This window comes from Rhinolophus sinicus, chromosome 17 (genome assembly GCF_057876585.1).
Source record: "Rhinolophus sinicus isolate RSI-liver-muscle chromosome 17, RSI-T2T, whole genome shotgun sequence".
NCBI lineage: Eukaryota > Metazoa > Chordata > Mammalia > Chiroptera > Rhinolophidae > Rhinolophus > Rhinolophus sinicus.
This window is the reverse complement of record NC_142517.1, coordinates 130882715-130898448: the sequence shown is the minus strand read 5'-3', so window position 1 is coordinate 130898448 and position 15734 is coordinate 130882715. Positions and strand designations below refer to the sequence as shown.

The 15734-nt window shown below is 39.5% G+C and overlaps 1 protein-coding gene and 1 pseudogene across 1 annotated transcript in view; one reads left to right on the top strand and one right to left on the bottom strand.

Annotated features, from left to right (window-relative positions):
* The first annotated feature begins 266 nt into the window (after positions 1-266).
* MCM6 (minichromosome maintenance complex component 6) overlaps positions 267-15734 on the top strand; it is a 34518-nt gene continuing 19050 nt past the window's right edge. The window contains exons 1-9 of the mRNA XM_019731162.3: positions 267-476; positions 4111-4257; positions 6012-6122; positions 6786-7035; positions 8992-9157; positions 9443-9588; positions 10361-10511; positions 10751-10892; positions 15010-15151. Of these exons, the coding sequence (XP_019586721.3) occupies positions 370-476; positions 4111-4257; positions 6012-6122; positions 6786-7035; positions 8992-9157; positions 9443-9588; positions 10361-10511; positions 10751-10892; positions 15010-15151 (1362 nt within the window). The 5' untranslated portion in view covers positions 267-369. The remainder of the gene's footprint in view (positions 477-4110; positions 4258-6011; positions 6123-6785; positions 7036-8991; positions 9158-9442; positions 9589-10360; positions 10512-10750; positions 10893-15009; positions 15152-15734) is intronic.
* LOC148754852 (protein transport protein Sec61 subunit gamma pseudogene) lies at positions 8017-8223 on the bottom strand (annotated as a pseudogene).

Sequence of the window (15734 nt, the reverse complement as noted above, 5' to 3'; positions counted from 1 at the left end):
TTTTAAAAGCCACACAAACAATGATATGACCTCTGTAACATGCTCTAGAAGCCAAATTCCCCAGGACCCAACCACACTGCGCAGGCGCGCAGGCTGACACCCCCCCCCCTCCACCCCCACCCCCGTTTCAGCAGGTTTTTGCTTTTGGCGCGAAATCCCCGCTTCGTGGGCGGGACTAAGGGAGAGGTCTCAGCGTTCTTCCGGAAAGTTTGGCGCGAAATCTCCGTGCTCCTGCTTCGCGATTGGCTCCGGCCGTCCCGGGGGCGGAGCTGAGGCGGCGGCGGCGGTAAGCGCAAAGTCGCCGCGTCGGGGAGAGGCGACTCGTGGCGGCCCAGCTGGTCGGCGCCTGCCCCTGGACGCTGTACAGCCATGGACCTCGCGGCGGCAGCGGAGCCGGGCGCCGGCAGCCAGCGCCTGGAAGTCCGCGACGAGGTGGCGGAGAAGTGCCAGAAGCTCTTCCTGGACTTCTTGGAGGAGTAAGTCAGCGGTCTGCCCTCTCTCGCCGAACTTCCCCGAGCCGCCCCTCCCAGCTTTAGGAACCCGGGAGCCCAGTGCCCGAGGGCAGGGTTGAGGTGTGTGGCCGGCGGTTGTTCCGGACCCGGGATCGCGCACCGTGGGGAGCGGCGCGTGGGGCTTAGCCAGGCCCCGGCTAGGAGCTAGGACCGGCTGGCTTGGTTTGCAAGGGCGAAATCATGGCGAACCCTTCCTCAAGCTCTTCTTGTGCCCCAGGCTACGCGCTTTACTCCACCATTCAGTCTTCACTACCTTAAGGCTGGTGGTCGTGTCGCCCCCGATTACCTGGGCGGAAATTGAGGCCCGGGGAGGATAAATAACGTCCCGCTAGGCCACACGTGGGCAGGGTCGAGCGAGAAGCCGAACTGTCACCGGAATTACGGCAGACGCCCGAAGGGACTACACAACCAGGACCCTGGTGTTGGCACCGAGGTCCCTGGCCACCCGGGAGCCTGTGGAGATGAAAGTGCTAGAGTGGACCCTGTGGTCTAACGTGCTGGGGTGAGGGTGAGCCTTCCCTGCTTAAAAGTAGCTGAACGTACTCCTTTCTGTCCTTTCTTTCCAAACCCCACCCCCCACTTTTTTCTCAGTTGCCTTCTGGGCTCCTGGCCTCTCCTAACCCCCGCTCCCTGGTTTGACACCACTGCCTCCAGTTAACGGTTTTTAGTGTAGATACTCACTTCTTTACTTGAGAGCGTGGGTTCTGCTGCCTCGGGATGAAGTGTGAACATTTTGGAATGTCCTATGAATCCTTTTTTTACTTGTGGTAAAATATACATAACATAAAATTTACCACTTTAAAAAAAATGTACCACTTTAACCTTGTTTAAGTGTAGACAGAGTACATTCGCTTTGTTATGCAGCCATTATCACCGTCCTTCTCCAGAACTCTTCCCAGACTGAAACTAGGCACCCATTAAACAATTCCTCTCCTTTCCCCCCACCCCCTCAGCACCTGACAACCACCGTTCTATTTTCTGTCTGTGCGTGTGACAGTACCTCATATGCTTGGAATCATTAAGTATTTGTCTTTTTGTGACCAGCTTATTTCACTTAGCATGTCTTTAGAGTTCATGCATGTTGTAGCGTGTGCCAGAGTTTCCTTTTTAAGGCTGAATAATATTCCATTGTATGTGTATACCACATTTTCTGTGTCCATTCATATGTCCATGGACATTGGGTTGTTTCCACTTTTATTGTGAATAATTCTGTAATACAAAATTGTGATTTACTTAACACCATAATTTATATTTCCCTACCTTTGGCAATGTTATTCTCTGCGTGACATAGTCATCCTTCAAAGCTCAGTTAAAGACTCACACCTCCTTTGTGAAACCTGATAAACCTATCAGACAACACCAAACCTTTTTACCCTTATGTTCCCAAGTTGCCATTTTCCATTATATCTGGTAATACCATTTCCAGGATCTTTACCTGTCAGCCACTTCATCTTCAATGTAAATCCCATCCTTAATCCCACCTAGCCACCACACCACATTACAGAGGTCCTCAATTCATGTTTCATTTCAATCAGTGATATCATTACCTTCACTACCTTGCAGCTTACCATGCAGCTAGATGCTAGGGATGATGATGAACCAAACAAATAATCCCTGTCCTTTGTTGGGGAAAAAATGCTAACTCTCTTTCAGAATACCAACTTTGATTTGCCATTGCTTATGGAAAAAGTCCAAATTCTTCACAGCTCCTCTTTTCAGTTTCATCTCCCACAGCCAGCCTGTCATCATCCACCTTCCTTCCATACCTTTTCTTACTGCCACGTACTTGTAGACATCTGTAACCAGTCTATCTACTGCTTGTTTTCCTTTCAGATTTTAAGTCTTTCAAGGCTGAATTCCAGTGCCACCTTTTAGATGCATGAAGCCTTTCTAGATGTTAGGTAGAATTAGTTTATATTCCCCTATCACATTTCTTGCACTTCCACCTTTTTTTTTCTTTTTTCTTTTATTGTGGAAAGAACACTTACATGAGATCTACCCTCTTTACAAATTTTTGACTGCAATATATTGTTGAGTATAGGTACAGGGTTGTTGTACAGTAGATCTGTTAGAGTTTATTCATCTTGCTTGACTGAAACTTTTTACCTGTTGATTAGTACCTCTACATTTTCCCCCTTCCTTCAGCCTGGCAATGACCATTCCACTTTTTGATTGTATGAATTTGACTTTTATTAGATATCTTGTATAAGTAGAATCATTATTTCACTTAGCATAATGTCCTCAGGGTTCATCCATATTGACACATGTAGCAGAATTTCCTTTTTTAAGGCTGAATAGTATTCCACTGCATGTGTATACCACATTTTCTTTAATCATTTGTGACGGACATTTAGGTAGTCTTGTACCTCTCTTTAGTAGGAGTGTCTCCGGAGAGTGTCGACCCTCAACCCTAAGGCAGGAACAGCACTCATCTGCAGCTTCAGTTACTTCCGGCATAGTGCTTTTGCAGAGTCGTTCAGTAAATCTTAACAGAGTTAGAACATGCTGTATTTGAAGGAGGAATTGATTTTGCCTCAAAATTAATCTGCATATTATGTTAAAAGAACGAAAAGCAAATGTGTTTGTATGATACTTTTGGAAAAAACACACCAGCTTTATATTGTGTGTGTGTTCCCATTTTTCTGAGGTCTTGGGCAGTGAAGAATCTTATTTCTGTGTATTTTTATTCTGTTGGGTTTTTTCCCCTCCCTTCTTCCACCCCCCCGCCCCCCCAGCCCCCCCCGCCCGCCCCCCCAGCCCCCCCCCCGCCCGCCCGCCCCCCCTCCCCCACTCCGGTTCAAGCTGTTGTTTCTCAGTCTAGTTGTGTAGGACACAGCTCCCTGGCCCATGCTGGTCTTATGAGCCTTGCGTGTGTTGTCCTCCCCACCCCCTCCCCAGGCAGTCAGTTGCCAGTCGTCCGCAGCCAGTTGCTGGTCGTCGGTCTGTCCGCTGCCAGCTATCGGCTGCTCATGGCAGCCCAGCTCCAGGGATAGCTGTTCACAAGCTTAGCTGTAGAGACTGGCCCATGTGGGAATCAAACCGGTGACTTAGGAGCATGGCGCTCCAACCACCTGAGCCACCAGGCAGGCCCCCTTTATTCTGGTTCTTAACCCAACAACTAATCTGTCAGTCTTCTCGATAGAAATTGAGTTTTTAGATTTTAACCTGAATTTCTTGATTTAACATTTCCCAATTTTAGTTATACATAACAATAGTAAAAGAGTAGTCAGCATTTGTTGTTTAGAAAATATTAAATCAAGAAATTCTGGTTAAAATCTGAAGATCTAGTTTTTCTATGTTCTTGGCTCTGCATACAACATTTTACAGGCATTGTCTCATTTAATCTTCACAGTAACCTTAGAAGGTAAAGTGATGTCCTAATCTGTTTTTTTTTTCATGTTGTTTTAATTTTTTTCAAAAAGGAGAGTGGCAGATTTAGAAGGGATAAGAAACTTGCCCCAAGTTACATACTACTAAAACGGACCTGTCTTACCCTAAAGCTGATGATCTTTAACCAATACATTGAATTACCAGTCATGTGGAGTCTTCTTTTTACTGCCTAATTCTTCAGCTTAATGTGACTTGCATGTATCCCCAGGTTCCAGAACAGCGATGGAGAAATTAAGTACTTGCAGTTAGCAGAAGAGCTAATACGTCCTGAGAGAAATACATTGGTTGTGAGTTTTGTGGACCTGGAGCAGTTTAACCAACAACTTTCCACCACGATTCAAGAAGAGTTCTATAGGTATGGTGTATTAATCTTCTTGACTTTGAATAGGTCTGGAGCCTGGGGAGGCCAGCTCTTTTTGGACAGGAAGTGTTCATTTGTGAGTCAGAAGGGCAGTTGTCACACAGGCCCTTTGATACAGCCAGTGGTCAATTTAGTATTGCTCTGAACTAATAATTTAGGCCTTTCTAGAGCTGACTATTTTTCACATGTTGAAAACCTTAGCTTTCTATATAGTTTTCCTAAGTTTTATGAGGATCGTTTACTTAAGTTGTGTGTGGCATTCAGTGCTGTTGGTGTCATTCATTTGATTTTCCATGCCCACGCACACCCATAGATGTTTTGCAAAAGTTTATGTGGATCCTGTTCTTGATCAGAGATGTCTTTACAGCAGTGACGTTGTTCTTCTCTTGAAGTTTAATTTTTTTAAATTATAAAAGTCAGTGTATATTGTAGAAAATTTAGAAAGTAGAGAAGAACAGGGAGAGTAAAATCATCTGTACATTTGTGATCCCCCACCCATAGGTGACCATCGTTAGCAGGTCTGTTGCAACAAAGTTCCAAGAGCCTTTCAGGTCGGCAAGTGCAGCATTTCCTAAGGATCTCCTAACACATGTTGATGTGTATCTGTGTATATGTAATTATTGGGATCATACGATAGAGCATCCTGCCCTTTTCACTTAACAAGTAAAACATATTTTTCTGTGTCATGTAAAATCCCTTGAAAACATTTGAATAGCTGATTGGTATTTTGGGGCAGAAATTAATCATTGTGTTTAATAACTTAGGCTTTCGTTTTTATTTTAATTGCTGTGTAAAGCAAGAAACACCTTTTAACACAAATCTTTGTATTTGGATTAAAAAAATATGACAATCTGTATAAATAAAATCAAGTTAAAATAAACATTGTGGACAGTTGTGAAAGAAATGCAGACCCAGGAGTAAGGAGACGTAGTCCTGTTCCTTACTCCTGTAGACCGGATATAGAGGCCTTGTCTCCATGTTTCTAATCATACTTGACCGTCAAGAATAATTGGAGAGATAGCAGCAGAGTTCATTGTGAAATTATGCAACAGGAAAAGTTGTACTGACAAGTGAGAGAGGGGGAGAAAATTAGGGCTGGTGGTAGAAACACTTCTGGCCATACCTTATGCACTGGTCATGCAGCAATTGTGTCTCCTGAAAGTACCTAATTTTTCAGAGGACTTCAGATCCCACTGCTTAAACCAAGCTACAGCTGCTGCTGGGAACTTACATCAAGAGAATATGCACGCTTCAGTCTAAACAGTCAAATGGGACGTTCTGCCAATTTGCTCTGCATCAGTACACACATTCCTCCCCTGCCCTCATCTACTTCTTACCAATGAAGAATTAAACCTAGAAAAATTACTCGACCTTGACACCAAATGGGAGGCTGCCTTGCTAGATCGTAAACCCCCCAGATTGTTGAGAGGTAGCATCATTTTAGACAAGTGGCCTGCAGTATGTGTGCTGAATGGTTATTTTTAAAGATAATAGATATTCGGGTATAGCATTTTATCTTCTATGTTTCTTTTGTCTTAGATCTATTTGTGGTGGGATAGGAGAGGATTGAAAAAGGCTCCTAAACCTGAACTAGATAATAGAGGTGTCCTGCATAGTTAAATTCTAAGGCTTGGTTGTAACCAGATGCAATTACTTAGTCTCAGCTGTTGGCAAGCATGTGGGGGAAGGAGGCCTAGGTGATAAGCCTCTCGAGGATGTCAGTTCATCTTTTTTTGTTTCCTTTTCAGAGTTTATCCTTACCTGTGTCGGGCCGTGAAAACCTTCATCAAAGACCGTAAAGAGATCCCTCTTGCCAAGGATTTTTATGTTGCATTCCAAGACCTATCTACCAGACACAAGTAAGAAACCCTTCTTTGGAAGAAAGGCGATTCACCAAATAGTATAGGGATCACTTAATTGTCAGAAAATGCAGGAGGTTGTCATCTTAAATCTGTAAGTTATACCCAATTGTCCAAAAAGTTTATTTTGGAGAAATAGATTTTTCTAGGGAGTTGAAATGGAAAGTAAATTAAGTAAAGCAATTTCTGAGTATTGTGGTATTTTAGGATACCTTTTAGAACATTTTGGGGAAAATGACTCAAATGAGAAAATATGAAAACTGAGAACAGTCACAAATTGTGACAAAAAACGAGTTTTTGGAAATTTTTGTCAAAGCTTAAATGGCATAACTTTTAAACAGTTTTTCCCTTTCACAGTTATTTAAAGAACTAATTTACTGGAAGAAATTGAATAGTTTGAAAACTTTACTGAAATTACTTAAGTTACTAAGTTATTTAATATAAAATGGGTTGTGAAGTAAAGGAAGTGTTTCTGAACTTCTGACTAAAATTTTTTTCCCATGATACCTTTATTATGAAAGTAGTACGTACTTTTTTAGAAATTGTAGATAAACAAAAGGTATATTTGCATATAAAACAAAGATGGGATCATCCTGTTTTATAATTAAAATTTCATTTTTTTGGTGTCCTTTACTCACCAATGGGACATCCGTCTTTAAACAGAATTCGGGAGCTCACCGCATCCAGAATCGGTTTGCTCACTCGGATCAGTGGGCAGGTGGTGCGGACGCACCCAGTTCACCCAGAGCTCGTGAGCGGAACTTTCCTGTGCTTGGACTGTCAGACAGTGATCAAGGACGTGGAGCAGCAGTTCAAATACACGCAGCCAAACATATGCCGGAATCCAGTTTGTGCCAACAGAAAGAGATTCCTGCTCGATACAAATAAATCCAGATTTGTCGATTTTCAAAAGGTATTTATTAACTTCTGTTAAGGTCAGATTCTGTCTATGCTAATAATTCGCTTCTAGGCACTGCGATTATTGTTACACGCTTGTTTAGGCAATGTTAAAGTCAGTTTTTCTGTAAGGCAAGGATTACCAAATGTGACTACAGAGTTATGCCAAAAATTCTTAATACAAATTTATCAGTACATAAATGTGTTTTAACCTTTAATATCTTGGATTGTAAGCTTCTTCAGACTGACAAAAGGTATTTGTTAAAGAATAAATAGTAACTATTATTATCTAGAGTTAAGAAAACCTTGGAGAAGTGGAGACCTGTTGGTGTAAGACTTGGAGTTGGTGGGTAGGAGGGAGGAAGGTGTGAATAAAAGGACAGGTGCAAATGGACACGTTTGGCAATAGCAGTGAGGGTTATCATGACTGAAGTAGAGGAGCCGCATTGGAGAGCATCTGAGCGATGGTTTGGTATGAGGCATGGAGGTACGTGGAGCCTTAGCTCTCAGGTTGAGAAGTTTGGACCTATCTTGATAAGTAAGGGAAATATATTTTCAGGGCATGTGAATTTTTCTTTTTTAAAGGAAGGTTAATGGGACAGTGGTTTGCATTTAACAAGAGACTAATAATTGGAAGTTGTAGTACATGGGCTAGAGTTGAATGATAGCAGTAAGAATAAAGGGGGACACGGGAGTGTCTCAGGTCTCTGCAGGACTTAGTAATGCTGGGGTCTCCAAAGGGGAAAGAAAAGTTGTAGCAGCTCAAGCACTAAAGCCTGGAAAAATGAGTACCAGACTAAGATAAATAATTAATATTTCATTCAGCTTTTAGTCCTTTTTGTGTGTGAAATTATTTTAATTTAGAAATAGATGTCTTGGAAGGAAAATAATGAGAGAAAAACAAAATATATAGGCAAACTTTTACTCTATGAGCTTCTCAAGTCCTCACTGGTTCACCAATCCCCAAGATTAAAAAAACCCTCTTCGAAAAGGTATTTCAGCCACCAACAATGATGTTATTAATAGGGATAAGGATCAATTTCACACACAAGCCAGTGAATCCCATTATAACAAATCCTATTGCTATTGCCATGCCAACGTTCTGGAATTCTTTTCTATCAGGTTTGGTGCATTTTTTAACCAGCCTAATTGAGTCCTTCACAAACTGCCCACTTGGCTCAACAAACCCCGTTACCAGATACATGATGTCCACCAACACCTCGGATCAGTCCTTACTTTTCTTACATTAATTTGATACTTAGTTTATAAGAAGTACATACTCTACCAAAAACTTTGAATGGGAGGTGCTTTATATTTGAAAAAGAACATGATGTAACAACCCCATATAAACTGAATAGATTGAGTCTTGGTTTGAAAAAAAAAAAAAAAACATCTGTAATAAAGGACATTTTTGACAATTGGGGAAATTTGAAGATGGACTAGATAATAGAACACATTATGGAATTAAATATTATTTCATTCTTTTGGTGTGATAATGGTATTATGGTTACGTATATTCTTAGGAGATGAGTGCTAAAATATTTACAGAGGAAGTATCTTGATTTTTACAATTTGTTTGAAATAATACAGTAAAAATGTAAGTGTGTCTAAGTAATGTTAACAGTTGCATTGAGGTGGAGGTTGTGGATTTAAAGTATGTGAAATTTTTCATAAAATTTCCATGAAAATTTAGAGGAGGATGGAACATAGAACAGATATTAAATTGCATAGTCAGTTTGAACAAAGGAAAAAAGAAACTTTTTTAATGAGAGTAAAAGTGAAGATTTTAAATAGATATAATCTCTTACTAAACTGGGGTTTTAGGGTAGAAAATTTTAAGATAATTTGGCACATGTCAAAAACCTGCAAACGGTAAGGTAGTTTCAAATATGCCAATATTTGTGACATTTAATTTAGATCATGTGGCATTTGAAGGAGATCTCTTATTCTTGGCCGTTTGTCTTTGTTACAGGTTCGTATTCAAGAGACTCAAGCTGAGCTTCCTCGAGGAAGTATCCCTCGAAGTTTAGAAGTGATCCTGCGGGCTGAAGCTGTGGAGTCAGCTCAAGCTGGTGACAAGTGTGACTTTATAGGGACACTGATTGTTGTGCCTGATGTCTCTAAGCTTAGCACACCAGGTTGGTCATTTGTGGCTCAAATGTAACAAATTCTGTTAACATGAACTGCCTGGTATCTGGCTTCTTGTGGCTTCCTTGTCTGATGTTTGGCTACCAATCAGAGAGTGAATAAGAAAATATGGTGAGAATAAAAGACAAATTGATTTTGCTACAAAAGGTATTGGTCTGAAAAATTTCAGCCTAAATGAAATCTTTAGATTTATAGGTTTCATTTATTTGAGCAGTTTTGATTCTTAGAACCTTCAGTATTTGAGCTACGAAACAGCTTATCATTTACTCTTTCAGGAGCACGTGCAGAAACTAATTCTCGTGTCACTGGTGTTGACGGTTATGAGACAGAAGGCATTCGAGGACTTCGGGCCCTTGGTGTGAGGGACCTTTCATACAGGCTGGTTTTTCTGGCCTGCTGTGTTGCTCCAACCAACCCAAGGGTGAGTCCTCTTACTAGAATGGCAAAGCTTGAGAAACACATGCCCTACGGCTGCCACAAAGTTAGAGTTCTCTAGTGAGTGTTAAAGGTACGGGGTTGAGTTGAGATTTGGTTTTTTAGTTTTAAAACCAAATCTTTTCATGTCTGTCTTTCTGACCTTGAGGAAAAGTCTTACTTGTTTTCATATGTAAGAACTCATTGCTTTAAATGCGTTATTACAAATTATCCATGGTGGAGTTTTTGATTTTTAATTAGCACAGTTCCTCGGTCATGCTCCTAGAGAAAGTACAAATAAAAAGATTTAGTGTTCTGGGAAGTACATTGCTCTTCCTGAGAGTGATAGACCCTGGTGTTACAGTTTGATTCTGTGTCCTGAATGGGAAAAAAGAGAGAAAGCATTTGAAAATAGTCCAGAATTGGAAAAAGAGAGAACATAATATTCTGTCACTTCATTTTCACCTTTATATTATTGGCTAACATTTTATTATGGGTCATCTCTTGAGCTCTCAAATTTATTTAGATCGCAACATAAAACAATGGTGGTAGCTTTTTTGTTGTTTTTATTTCACTGGACAAATAACAAACTCTTCAGGATCTTGATTAACTTAGGGCTTACTAGTTTGGGGATTTAAAAAAAATAAAACGCTTTTATAGGCAACAGCTTCTAAAATTGACCTCTCAGACTATATTTTGTTTGTAGTTGAGTTCCTTCTCTTTCACATTATTTTGACTATTTCTATACTAACATTTTTCCTTTCTTCTTCATCCCTCAGTTTGGAGGGAAAGAGCTCCGAGATGAGGAACAGACAGCTGAGAGCATTAAGAACCAAATGACTGTGAAGGAATGGGAGAAAGTGTTTGAAATGAGTCAAGATAAAAACCTATACCACAATCTTTGTACCAGCTTGTTCCCTACTATACATGGTAAGAGTTCTATCCATTTGTGGCATAAACTTAAAATCGAAATAATGATTATAAAAGAGCAACATGTGATTTCTTAAAGCACACAGATTAGATCATGAAAGTTTTTTAGTGTGTTAAGAAGAGGTCTTTTCATGTCAGCTTTGCTTCAGCTGTCTGCTTTTCTGATGAGTAAATATGCCTTTGTTGTTTCTGGTGCTGTTTAACCTCATGTTGAAAAACACCTTGGGATTTCATTTCAGGCAGTGATGAAGTAAAACGGGGTGTCCTGCTGATGCTCTTCGGTGGTGTTCCAAAGACAACAGGGGAAGGAACCTCCCTTCGAGGGGACATAAATGTTTGCATTGTTGGTGACCCAAGTACAGCTAAGAGCCAGTTTCTCAAGTGAGTGTTTGCCTAAGGTAGTATAGCAGGAAAAACATGTGCACAGTTCCTGGCTCTCTGCCACCAAGAATGCAACCAGTGTGCCTTTACTTTGCAGGAGTATAAATTATGACTATGTTGAATGTATAACTCACTTAGATTAAATACACTGTAATTTGTTTAATAAAATATAACAACAGTTTACAGTTTTTTAGAATAGGGGAAAATTGCCTGTAATCCCAATTACATATAGGACTCTTAATCTTTGCATAACATTTGAGTACAGGAATATGTATTTCATGGTTTTAAGTCACAGCATACATATTTTTAATTTTAATATACCCTCAATATTTTTGTATTTATTTTCACAATTGTTTTGGTTGGTGTACTATAACTTACAAAATCATTTCCCTAGCCTGTTGTAATTTATTTTAATGATTATACGTATTGATACAGTGCACACCGTGATGTGTGTAAATTTTTATTTTATTTTATATTTTTTGTTTCCTTTGGGTAAATTCCTAGGCAGAGGATTGCTGAGACTAAGAATACAAAGATCTCTAAGGTTCTTAAACAGGACACGCTTTTCCAAAAGCAGTGCAATGAGGCTGAGACATTTTATGCTAACCTTATCAGCATGTGTTCTTACTACAAGTTCTTACTTTCAAACTTTTAAGAAACTTAGAGGTCAAAATAGTAACAACCAGGTTTTGAGCACCTGCTATGTCCTTGGTACTGTATATGTGTGTGTGTTGTGTGTTATCCTTGCAGCGCCCAGGCAGGCATGTAATATCCTCTTTTTTCAGGGAGGAAAACAAAACTTTGAGGCTCAATAACTTGCCCAATTTCTCATAGCAGACAAGTGACGCTGAGCCATGAGTCTTAGAACTCAGATCTATTTGACTGCAAAGCATGCATTCTTTATATCAAGATACCTTTGGGAAATTTACAACATGGCACTGTTTTAGAATATAGAACATTTTTAGTTGGTTCGGAGTTTTCTAATTAAGTATGTATTTTTTTCAAGTATATCAGGGACTGAGTTCTAGATTTAAAGACAATAGTCCTATGTTGAAAGGAATTCTTTTTTTCTCTCCATTCCCTCTGCCCCCATCTGCCACCACCACCATGGGAAGATGTACTACAATGTTTTCTCTGATAACAGTATTGTATTATACTTGATGGTCTTAGAAATAGACTTTTTAGCGAGTGGTTGTTTTTTATCTTTATTGCAATATAATTTACGTACAGCATTTACCCCTTCAAAGTGTACAATTCAGTGGTTTTAGTATATTCACAAGATTTACACAACCGTAATTCAAGTCAGATTAGAACATTTTAATCTCCCCCAAAGAAATGTTGTACCCACTAGCAGTCACTCTTCATTCTCTCACCCAAACCCATAGGCCATGCTAATCTACTTTAGAGTCTCTATCTGGACACGTAAATGGAATTAATATGCTGTGTAATCCTGTATATATACTATTATATACTGTATATACTTATGACTGGCTTCTTCCACTTAGCATGTTTTCAAGGTTTAGCCATGTTGGAGCATGCGTCAGTAGTACTTCAGTTCCATTTATTGACTAATATTCTATCATGTATACACCACATTTAATTATCCATTCATCGGTTAAGGGACATTTGGATTGTTTCTACTTTGGATTTTATAAGCAATTCTTCTATAAACATTGGTGTATTAGTTTTCACCATTTTTTGTGTGTGTGGTAAATTATACATCCTTCAGAACTTGTTCACCTTCCCAAATGGAAATTCTGTTCCCATTAAACAGTAACTCTCCATATCCCTCTCTCCCTAGACCCTAGCAACCACCATTCTACTTTCTCTCTGAATTTGATTATTCTAGGTCCCTCATATACACAGAATCATACGGTATTTGACCTCTTGTGACTGGTTTATTTTACTTAGTGTAATATAATGATGGGTCATCCATGTTGTAGCACGTCTCAGAATTTTCTTCCTTTTTAAGACTGAATTGTATGTATTTATCACATTTTGTTTATCCACTTACCCATCGGTGGACATTTGGGTTGTTCCCACCTTTGGGCTATTGCAAATAATGCTGCTGTGAACATGGGTGTGCATGTGTCTGCAAGTCCCTGCTTTTGATTCTTTAGGGCTAATTTTAGCTGTTAAATTAGGGTCCTTGGTCCACTTTGAGTTTGTTTTTATATATGGTTTGAAGTAGAGGTCCAACTTTATTATTTTGCATGTAGATATCCAGTTGTCCCAGCATCAAGACTATTCTTTTGCCCCATTAAATTGTTTTAGTACCCTTGTTGAAAATCAGTTGACCATAAATACAAGATTTTTCTGGTCTCAGTTTTATTTTATTAGTTTCTATGTCTATCTTTAGGCCAGTACCACACTATCTTGATTACTCTAGCGCTGTAGTTTTAAAATTAGAAAGTGTGAATCATCCAATTCTTTTTCCAGATTGTTTTGGCTGCTCTGGGTCTCTCGAGTTTCCACATGAATTTTAGAATTAGCTTGTCAGTTTCTACAAAGAAGCTGGCTGTGATATTAACAGGGATTGCATTGAATCTGTACATCAGTTTGAGCTTTAATGGCTTTTTAACAATATTAAGTCTTCTGATCGATGAACCTGGGATATCTTTCCATTTATTTTTAGGCCTTCTTTAATTTCTTTCAACAATGTTTTATAGTTTTCTAGGTATAATCTTGCACTTTTGCTAATTTTATTCCTAAGTATTTTATTTATTTATTTATTTTAAAGATTTTATTGGGGAAGGAGAACAGGACTTTATTGGGGAACAGTGTGTATTTCCAGGACTTTTTTTTTTTTCCAAGTCAAGTTGTTGTCCTTTCAATTTTAGTTGTGGAGGGTGCCGTTCAGCTTCAAGTTGTCCTTTCAGTCTTAGTTGTGGAGGGCGCAGCTCAGCTCCAGGTCCAGTTGCTATTGCTAGTTGCAGGGGGCGCAGCCCAACATCCCTTGCGGGAGTCGAACTGGCAACCCTGTGGTTGAGAGGTTGAGAGGACGCGCTCCAACCAACTGAGCCATCTGAGAGCTCAGCAGCAGTTCAGCTCAAGGTGTTGTGTTCAATTTTAGTTTTAGGGGGCAGAGCCCACCATCCCTTGTGGGTCTCGAGGAATTGACCTAGCAGCCTTGTGGTTGAGAGCCCACTGGCCCATGTGGGAATCGAACCGGCAGCCTTCGGAGTTAGGAGCATGGAGCTCCAACCGCCTGAGCCACCGGGCCGGCCCTTATTTTTTATTCTTTTTGATGCTATTGTAAATAGAACTCTTATTGTCATTTTTGAGTTGTTCGTTGCAAGTGTATAGAAATAAAATTGATTGTTGATCTATCTTCCAACCTTTTAAGAACTCATTTATTAGTTCTAAGTGTTGAGTGGATTCCATAAGATTTTTTATATACAAGAGTATGTTATCTGCAAATTGTGATGGCTGTTCTTCCTTTCAAATCTGGGTGCCCTTTTCTTTTTCTTGCCTAATTGCCCTGACTAGACCTTTCAGTATGTTGAATAGAAGTGGTAGGGTAGACATCTGTGTCTTGTTCCTGATCTTAGGGGGAAAGCATTCAGCCTTTTAACCATTAAATATAATGTTAGTGGGTTTTTATAAATGCCCTTTGTCAGATTGATGAAATGTCTCTTCTATTCCTAGCTTGTTGAGTTTTTATGAAGGGGTGTTCGGTTTTGTCACATGCTTTTTCTGCATCTATAAGTTGGTTCTTATCCTTTATTAATATGGCATGTTACTGATTTTTTTGCTTATAAACTAGTCTTACATTTTTAGAATAAATCTCACATCTAGTTTCATTTTTTAAGTGCAAGATCTCCTCGTAGATCACTGTTGCTAAACTGTTTATTATTAAAGACCTCTTTTAAAATTGTTATTTTTGTCACGTGTGAAGTTCACTTTATATTTGACAGGAATGAATTTAAATGTATTTAAAAGGCCAGAGGAGAAAGGTTTTCTATTCAGTCTATGGCATGAGTCTTTATGGATTGCTTATGCTTAATGTCTCTCAGATTTTCTTTAATAAATTTAGATTCTTAACTGACATAAGTGCTGTCAGCTGATAATCCTGGAAAGGATGCATAATAGTAATGAATATGATAACCTTCCACAGGCATGTAGAGGAGTTCAGCCCCAGAGCTGTCTACACCAGTGGCAAAGCATCCAGTGCTGCTGGTTTAACAGCAGCTGTTGTGAGAGATGAAGAATCTCATGAGTTTGTCATTGAGGCTGGAGCTTTGATGCTGGCTGATAATGTAAGAACATTTTTATATTCTTGGATATAAAGAAATCAGAATATCCCCTACCCTGTGGAAGAAGGGGGGGGAGAAAAGAATATCCCCTACTCTATCTATAAGTTTCTATTGAAAAGATGTCCTTTACAAATGGCATGTTTGGTAAATAATTCAGTTTTATTGATCTAGAATTTAATTGGGATTGTCCTCATTAGTTAGTGCCTTCTGAGAGTCTCTGGAAAGTATTGCCTGCCCTGAGCGTGTGTGGTTGCTTTTATTAGAATTCCCAGCATTTTTTTCCTTTCCAGAACGTGACACCTCTAAGAATACGTCTGTTGCAATTTAAGTGTATTTGACATAGATTATTTAGATCTGAGGCATATTAGTTGTAGCCATACACGCTTCTAAACATTGTTTCCATTTCACCCTTCACTTTTGCAGCCTAAAATTGATGCCAAGGTGACCCAGAATATTTTGACTCAGATTCACACAAGGTTTTTATGTTGAGTAAAAGTGCAATAAATGACTATGTTTTTAGTCTTGCTCTTAGTATAAAATGAGGCAAAAGCTTATGGTTCCCCCTAGCTCTGGGATCTATTAACCA